The sequence below is a fragment of the Salmo salar genome, chromosome 07 (assembly GCF_965601325.2).
Source record: "Salmo salar chromosome 07, fSalSal1, whole genome shotgun sequence".
In the NCBI taxonomy this organism is placed as follows: domain Eukaryota; kingdom Metazoa; phylum Chordata; class Actinopteri; order Salmoniformes; family Salmonidae; genus Salmo; species Salmo salar.
In genome coordinates, this window is record NC_138297.1 from 33,583,238 (window position 1) to 33,592,708 (window position 9,471).

Consider the following 9,471-nt stretch of genomic DNA (forward strand, 5'->3'; position numbering starts at 1 on the left):
TTCCCACCACCTCTCCTCACCCTTCTTATCCCTACCCTTCTCTTTCCCCTCATTTTCCCATCCTGTCTGTGTCAGTGGTATCAATGCATCATAAATATTCCTTCATGATTTGCCATTATGATATCTTCTGTCTGTAGCCACTTCTTTTTCCACAATCTCTCCTTCCCTCCCTTGAGAGTCCCCACTTTTATTAGGGCAGCAAGACAGTCTTCATGTATCTTCGCTCCTATGGGGATGGTGTCCTCTTCTCATTCCCATGGGGCAGTGGATTAAAGGAGAGATGGCGGGATGCAAGGAGACAGAGGAAAGGAGGTGTCCAAAATGGTGGGTGTCCTCTTCCCAGTCCCATAGAGAAGTGCATGAGGGATGGAAGGAGGAGAGGAGCTCAGTTGAAGAGTATGGAGACAGTCTTAATTAGCCAGTCATCCTCTTTCTAGTCCCATAGAGGAGTGCATGATATGGAAGTAGGAGAGGAGGTCAGTTGAAGAGGATGGAGTGTGGGTCTCTGTTGGCCATCTGTGCCATGTGCTTCAGAATGTCCTTCTTAGTGATGATTCCCAACAACATCCTGAGAGAGGGTGATGAGAGAGTGGGACGGGTGGAAGAGAGAGGTGGAGATAGAGGGAAAGAGAGAGTTTTAAATTGCACATAAGAGAGATCTTTATGAAAGAGAGGAAACTTGTATCCAATTCAAAGGTCTGGTTTTGTGTTCAAATCAACAAGAGCCATCCTACTAGACAACCAAACAATACACACTGACATCACCATACAAGGTTTCCGGGTCTAAGTGTGTGTGTGTGTGTGTGTGTGTGTGTGTGTGTGTGTGTGTGTGTGTGTGTGTGTGTGTGTGTGTGTGTGTGTGTGTGTGTGTGTGTGTGTGTGTGTGTGTGTGTGTGTGTGTGTGTGTGTGTGTGTGTGTGTGTGTGTGTGTGTGTGTGTGTGTAGTGAAGATTCTGTTCTGTTGACAGACTCCACCCTCTCTCTAATCAGGCTATGATGTTGTTTAGATGGAGGGATGGAGGGAGGAGAGGAGAGAGGGATGTTCACTGTCACTCATTCTCTGGGAATGGAGATGAGGATGTATTCACACACACGCAGACACGCATACACACAGACACACAGACACACAGACGCGCACACAAACACACACTTTTCCTTTTCTATTGTATACCCTAAATGTATCTATTGATGTTCTGAGAGAGACAAATAGACAAAATACAAGTGTACAAAACATTAGGAACACGAATATTGAGTTGCACTCACTTTTGCCCTCAATTCGTCGGGGCATGGACTACAAGGTGTCAAAAGCATTCCACGGGGATCCTAGCCCATGTTGACGCCAATGCTTCCCACACTTGTGTCAAGTTGTCTGGATGTCCTTTGGGTGGTGGACCATTCTTGATACACATGGGAAACTGTTGAGCTTGAAAAACACAGCAGCGTTGCAGTTCTTAACATACTCAAACCGGTGCACCTGGCACCTGCTACCATACCCCGGCACTTAAATAATTATATATTTGTCTTGTCTTGCCCATTCGAGCTTTGAATGGCACACATACACAATCCATGTCTCAATGCTTAAAAAGCCTTCTTTAACCTGTCCCCTCCCCTTCATCTACTCTGATTGAAGTGGATTTAACAGGTGACATCAACAAGGGATCATAGCTTTTACCTGGATTCAGCTGCTCAGTCTATGGGTGTGTTCGTAAACTCAATCTGGAGTGCCAGAGTGCGCTCAGAGTGCTCTCTTGGCGTTCGTAAATTCAGAGCGTTTTCAGATTGTCTGTTCGTAAATTCATAGCGTTTCGCTATCGGAGCGGTCAGAGCGCACTGGACGCTCTGGCCGAGGAGAAGGGTTGATCTGAGACTTCTGAACTGCTGTCAAGCACCCAAGCTAACTGGGCTTGCTAGCTACTTCCAGACACAAATGAGAGAATACCTCTGACCATTTCACTCACTCTAGCAGAGCTGGTTAGGTTGTTTTCATGTTATCCAGATTGTTGGTGACTGTAACTGTGCTGCTGGCAACAATTTAATGATGCTTTTTTGCCAACAACGGCCATATCAAATTGTATTGGTCACACATATATAGAGAGAGCAGATGTTATTGCGGGTGTAGCAAAATTATTGTGTTCCTATCTCCAACAGTGCAATAGTATCTAATAATTCACAACAATACACACAAATTCAAAGTAAAAGAATGGAATTTAGAAATATATCAACATTAGGACGAGCAATGTCGGAGTGGCATTGACTAAAATACAGTAGGATAGAGTACAGTATATACATATGAAATGAGTAAAGCGGTATGTAAACATTATTAAAGTGACTAGAGTGTCATTATTAAAGTGACCAGTGATTCCATGTCTATTTACATAGGGCAGCAGCCTCTAAGGTGCAGGGTTGAGTAACCGGGCGGAAGCCAGCTAGTGATGGCTATTTAACAGTCTGATGGCCTTGAGATTGAAGCTGTTTCTCAGTCTCTCGGTCCCATCTTTGATGCACCTGTACTGGCTCACCCTCTGGATGATAGCGGGGTGAACAGGCCATGGCTCGGGTGGTTGATGTCCTCTTGAGTTTGAAGAGGCTCTGTTGTTTTCACCTTCTCTACTACGGTCCTGTCGATGTGGATAGGGGCGTGCTCCCTCTGCTGTTTCCTGAAGTCCACGATCAGCTCCTTCATTTTGTTGACGTTGAGGGAGAGGTTATTTTCCTGGCACCACTCCACCAGGGCCCTCCTCCCTGTAGGCTGTCTCGTCATTGTTGGTAATCAGGGCTACTACTGTTGTGTCATCTGCAAACTTGATGATTGAGTTGGAGGCGTGCACACTTGGGTTGTGGAGGTGTTGTTTCCTACCTTAACGACCTGGGGGGCGGCCCGTCATGAAGTCCAGGACCCAGTTGCACAGGGCGAGGTTCAGACCCAGGGCCCTGAGTTTAATGATGAGCTTGGAGGGAGCTGTGGTGTTGAAGGCTGAGCTATAGTCAAAGAACAGCATTCTTACATACAGTGGCTTCAGAAAGTACTTTTTATTACGTTACAGCCTTATTCTAAAATATATTACATTCAAAAAAATCCTCATCAATCTACACACAATACCCCACAACGACAAAGCAAAAACAGGTATTAGAAATGTAAACAAATGTATTAAAAATATAAAAAAAAATGCCGTTCGCTATGAGACTCGAAATTGAGCTCAGGTGCATCCTGTTTCCATTGATCATCATTGTTTCTACAACTTGATTGGAGTACACTGTGGTAAATTCAATTGATTGGACATGATTTGGAAAGTACACACTTGTCTATACAAGGTTCCACAGTTAACAGTGCACGTCAGAGCAAAAACCAAGCCATGAGGTCGAAGGAATTGTCCGTAGAGCTCTGAGACAGGATTGTGTTGAGGCACAGATCTAGGGAAGGATACCAAAACATTTCTGCAGCATTGAAGGTCCCCAAGAACACAGTGGCCTCCATCATTCTTAAATGGAAGAAGTTTGAAACCACCAAGACCAGTAATTTTTCATGGAATCTCGTATGTTGTAAAGACAATAGAATGGAATGTTTTGGTGATTACAGAGCATCATTCTATTCAGTTATCTGAGGTTCTGAGAAACAACCCTCCTTGCCATCAAGCTGTTCTCCGTTTTGCTCTCTCCCCATTAGGCTCTTTCAAACCAAACTTGCTACAGTAAACACACCAGAGTTGGGGTCAATTCCATTTCAGTTCAGTCCCAACTGAAGTTCAAATGCAAAATTTTGCTCATGGAGAAGCATTGAGAAAAATGTACATTAGAATTTCCGCTTACTTCCTGAATTGAGTGAATTTAAATTGATTTGACCCCAACCCTGACCCACACACACCCTCTCCCCTACTCACCCGTTATGTGTGACCAGTCACTGGCTGAGTCCCAGCTTCCTGAAGATGTCCACAGCTATCTCCATGGGGGTATGGTCTGTCACTGGGAAGGGACAAAGGTCCAGGATACCTATTGAAATATAACATATTTTAAACATAATATTATATAACATACTATCCATGTGAGTGAGACCTTACCCCTCAGTTTGACAACAGGGGGTCCGGAGGGGGCCCGGGGGGGGTCCGGAGGGGGCACGTGTTCCTTGAAGAACATTAAACGAGGCACTGACCACCACCTCCTGTCGCATGCGAGCCTTGTCTAAAAGGGGAAGGAGAGGGAGGGGGGATGGAGGTGGGAACGTGGGGAAGGAGGATGTAGAGAAAGTGGGGAGGATTTCATCATAGATGCATACAACTAAAGTACATACACACAGCGATATGCAAACAGATACTGATTTGTAATGGGCCTCACGGACACACATGGCTGAAGATTACAAATTAACAGACACACGTTAACAAGTACAGATCAGCCACACAGTCCAACATTGCTCACAACATTGCCTCACACCTCATTGTCAAACATGTCCATTGGCAAACACACACATCACCTGTGCCAGTGATTGGCAAACACAAAGCAAACATAGACACAATGAGCGAAGGAGAGAGAGACAGACAGAGATACAGAGACCAACAAAAAGAGACAGACAAACAATGGGTGAGTAGCAGAGAGAATGGTTACTGTGAGAAAGAAAAATAATGAGATAGTTGGTTCTGCATCTCACACACCCCCCACCCCAGAGATATGACCAGGACCCTCCTCAGTACAAAGACTACTAGTCTCTGAGATTCCTGTGAGACCACCAGGACGAATCCTGTGTCTGCTACCATCCCCTCCACCGTCCTTACACTCATACCCTCCTGAGCACTACCAAGGGAGGGTCTGACCATGTAGGGCGCATCATGTGTTAGTGCATCAACAAATGCTAATCCATTGAATTGCATCAAACAAAATTCGTTCCTCTAATCAAACCGAATCGACCCGAATCGTTTCAAACAAAAACGTATTCTTCCTGTGTTGTTTCAGAGTCCAGGTATCGAGATACATATTGAATCGTCTTGAAAGGGAATGATGCACATCCCTACTAACTCCAACCATACACCTATCCCTAAGCTCAACCCTGTTGACCCTCCCATCATGGCCATTTAGTGATCTCCTTACCCAAACATGCAGCAGCCCCCACCATGTCATTCAACCCTGGGGTGATAGAGTCCACCCCTGGAGAGCAACAGCCCTTGAAGATGACCCTGTCAGGGTGGTTTAACACCATCTGTTCCATGGCAAAACAGAAATACCTTATTACATAAGTATTCAGACCCTTTGCTATGAGACGCGGACTTGAGCTCTGGTGCATCCTGTTTCCATTGATCATCCTTGAGATGTTTCTACAACTTGATTGGAGTCCACCTGTGGTAAATTCAATTGATTGGACATGATTTGGAAAGGCACACACCTGTCTATATAAGGTTCCACAGTTGACAGTGCATGTCAGAGCAAAAACCAAGCCATGAAGTCAAATGAATTTTCTGTAGAGCTCCGAGACAGGATTGTGTCGAGGCACAGATCTGGGGAAGGGTTCCAAAACATTTCTGCAGCATTGAAAGACCCCAGGAATACAGTGGCCTCCATCATTCTTAAATGGAAGAAGTTTGGAACCACCAAGACTTCCTAGAGCTGGCCGCACAGCAAAATTGAGCAATCGGGGGAGAAGTGTCTTGTTCAGGGAGGTGACCAAGAATCCGATAATCACTCTGACAGAGCTCTAGAGTTCGTCTATGGAGATGGGAGAACCGTCCAGAAGGACCACCATCTCTGCAGCACTCCACCAAAAAGGCCTGCCTTTATGGTAGAGTGGCCAGACGGAAGCCACTCCTCAGTAAAAGGCACATGACAACCCAGTTGGAGTTTGCCAAAAGGCACTTGAAGACTCTGAGACCATGAGAAACAAGAATCTCTGGTCTGATGAAACCAAGATTGAACTCTTTGGCCTGAATGCTGTGCGTCACGACTGTAGGAAACATGGCACTATCCCTACGGTGAAGCATATTGGTGGCAGCATAAGGGACTGGGAGAGTTGTCAGGATTGAGGTAAAGATGAACAGAGCAAAGTATAGAGCTATCCTTGATGAAAACCTGCTCCAGAGCGCTCAGGACCTCAGACTGGGACAGCCAGAGCCCGGACTTGAACCTGATCGAACATCTCTCGAGAGACCTGAAAATACCTGTGCAGCAACGCTCTTCATCCAATCTGACAGAGCTTGAGAGGATTTTCATAGAAGAATGGGAGAAACTGCCCAAATACAGGTGTGCCAAGCTTGTAGCGTACCAAAGAAGACTCGATGCTGTAATCGCTAAAAGGTTCTTCAACGAAGTACTGAGTAAAGGGTCTAATTTTTTTTAAATATATAAATTAGTAACAATAAAATTTAAGTTTTTGCTTTATCATTATGGGGTATTGTGTGTGGATTGATGAGGGAAATGTTTGAATAAAGCTGTAACGTAACAAAATGTCTGAATACTTTCCGAAGGCACTGTATGTACAGATATGTGCACCACGTTATTGAGCTCACTTTGCTGTGTGTGCATCTTGCTAACTGTCACTCAAATGGCGAGGGGGTTGAAGCTCATTGGCTGAAACTCAAATTGCTGGGTGGCTGGCCCACGTGAGGGAACATGTAGGTTAAATGGCATCGCACAGCTTCCAGAAATAGGTCAAACTACAGATTTTGTGGATAATTGCAGTAAGAGAGTAATTCTGCTCATAGATTATGCATGTATGAACTATATATTGACAAATCCAGGCCAAAGCAGGTGTAACTGAAGTTTGTTTTTAGTTTTATTCATTAATAAAAGCTACTTGGTAACCCAACATCAGCAAATTGTTTATAATGTGTATACAGTATGTGTGTGCTATTTCACACTGGTAGTGCATTAGTACATGTTATACTGGCACACATTATAACTACTACCTATTAGGGAAGGATAGTGGGGCTGTAGCTCCATTTACAACCAGGACCTCTAGCACCGGGTAGTGGCCAGGACGAGTGTTATTTCCTGGGAAGATGAGGGGGGATTGGAGGAAGTCAATCAGTCAGTAAGTTCATCAATTACTTAATAATTGTGTTAATCAATTAATCAACCAATCAATCAGTTACTTAGACAATCAAAACAGGAGAAAAACAGAGAGGGTCATTCATTACAAGTAAAATAAGTATAGAGACACACTCTCTCTCTGTGTCATTCTCTCTTTCTCTCTCCCTCTCTATCTGAAAAAGAACGACAGTCCACTACTCACGTCTTCGGCACCATGTGATATTAGCCTTGATGAAGAGCGCCTCCCAGAGGCCATCAAATATATCCAGCAGGACAAAGGGGACGAGTTCCAGGGAGTATGGAACTCTAAATAGAATAACACCAACTGCCTGTTATCGGTAAAACAAAACAGAAACAAGACAAAACCATGACAAAACAACAACAATAATAATAATAATAATAATATTAATAGTCATTATTATAATAATAATTAGGCCTGAAAGGATTGATGGAGCAGAGCGAAGGCTGCCACCAACGTAGCGAAGAACAACCTCAACAGGTTCTTCAGAGAGATCAGTAAAGCATGCTAGCTGCTCCTGTAGACTTCCAGTCATTGCGCTAATGCTAGTTAGCAATGGCTCCAGAAACTTCCTTCAACTTCCTTCAAAGTGCACACAGACAATCTGACTCGGGTATGTAGAAAAAAGGTCTAAATTGCCAAAATGTCTAATTATCCCTTTGATTGTTGACTTCTTTACCAGACCTGGGTTCAAATACTATTTAATCTCAAATACTTTATCTGGGTTTGGTTGAGTTTGCCTGGAGAAATGGAAGCAGTGAAATAGTTACAAAACTGCAAATCTTCAGGCAGGCTAAAGCAAACGCTTAAAGTATTTGGTCTGTTTCTTACTGGTCTCGCTAAATAGTCCCATATCACGTACCTCCTCCAGACTGAAGAGAACGGCTCCAATGAGCGCTCCAAAGGTTACAGACACACCCACTGATGCAGCTGCAGACAACACAAACAGCAAGAGACATAGCCGTTCATTACACAAACATATAGAGCAGGAGTATGATCAGTATATATGACACCATATTTTTTGTTGTGGTTGACATGATAACCTATTTAACCTTTATTTAACTAGGCAAGATCAAATTCTTATTTACAATAACGGCCTTCCCCGGCCAAACCCTCAAACCCGGGTCTGCAGTGACGCCTCTAGCACTGCGATACGATGCAGTGCATTAGACCGCTGCGCCACTCAGGATATGAAGGATATGCAAAAAAATAACAGGAGATCATTGCTGTTGAGATGCATATAAATCTCCATCTCTCCTAGTTCCATTTATCCTCTCCTCCTCCCCAACATCCCCCTCCTAGTCTCCCTTTACCTTTTCCTCCCTCCCCATTATTTCCACCTCTCATCTCGTCATTTAGCTTCATTCTGTCTGTACTTGGTGAACAAGTGACAGAGGATGTTAGCACTGCAGCATGCTACATGGACCAGGGGGCCTTCCTTGCCCAGACTCAGCCCTGAAAAGACAGAGTAATTCAAGTCAGATTTATCTAACTACATTACTTGACCAAAAGTATGTGGACACCTGCTCGTCAAACATTTAATTCCAAAATCATGGGCATTAGTATGGAGTTGGTCCCCCTTTTGGGTTAGGGTTAGGGTGAATCTCGCTTTGTGCATGGGGGAATTGTCATGGTGAAACAGGAAAGGGCCTTCCCCAAACTGTTGCCACAAAGTTGGAAGCACAGAATCGTCTAGAATGCCATTGTATGGTGTAGCATTAAGGTTTCCCTTCATTGGAACTAAGGGACCTAGCCCAAACCCTGATAAACAGCCCCAGACCATTATTCCTCCTCCACCAAACTTTCAAGTTGGCACTATGCATTCGGGCAGGTAGTGTTCTCCTGGCATCCGCCAAAACCAGATTAGTCCGTCAGACTGACAGATGGTGAAGCATGATGCATCACTCCAGAGAACGCGTTTCCACTACTCCAGAGTCCAATGGCGGAGAGCTTTACACCACTCCAGTCGACGCTTGGCATTGCGCATGGTGATCTTAGACTTCTGTGCAGCCATTTCATGGAGCTCCTGACGAACAGTTCTTGTGCTGACGTAGTTTCCAGAGGCAGTTTGGAACTCGGTAGTGAGTGTTACAACCGAAGACAGACGATCCTTACACGCTACGCGCTTCAGCACTCACCGGTCCCGTTCTGTGAGCTTGTGTGACCTACCATTTTGTGGCTGAGCCGTCGTTGCTCCTAGATGTTTCCACTTCACAATAATAGCACAGTTGACCGGGGCAGCTCTAGCAGGGCAGACATTTTATGAACTGACTTGTTGGAAAGGTGGCATCCTATGATGATGCCATGTTGAAAGTCACAGATCTCTTTAGTAAGGCTATTCTACTGCCAGTGTTTGTCTATGGAGATTGCATGGTTGTGTGTTCGATTTTATACATCTGTCAGCAACGGGTGTGGCTGAAATAGCCAAATCTACTAATTTGAAG

At 44.6% G+C, this 9,471-nt stretch overlaps 1 protein-coding gene across 1 annotated transcript; it reads right to left on the minus strand.

Moving 5' to 3' along the window:
* Positions 1 to 210: 210 nt before the first annotated feature.
* LOC145879937 (Cl-/H+ antiporter 5b) lies at positions 211 to 5,194 on the minus strand. The gene is given in 5 exon segments (XM_082977209.1): positions 211 to 568; positions 3,879 to 3,987; positions 4,056 to 4,134; positions 4,136 to 4,176; positions 5,077 to 5,194. Coding segments are annotated over 5 exon segments (438 nt in total). The 3' UTR covers positions 211 to 477.
* Between the last annotated feature and the right edge of the window lie 4,277 nt (positions 5,195 to 9,471).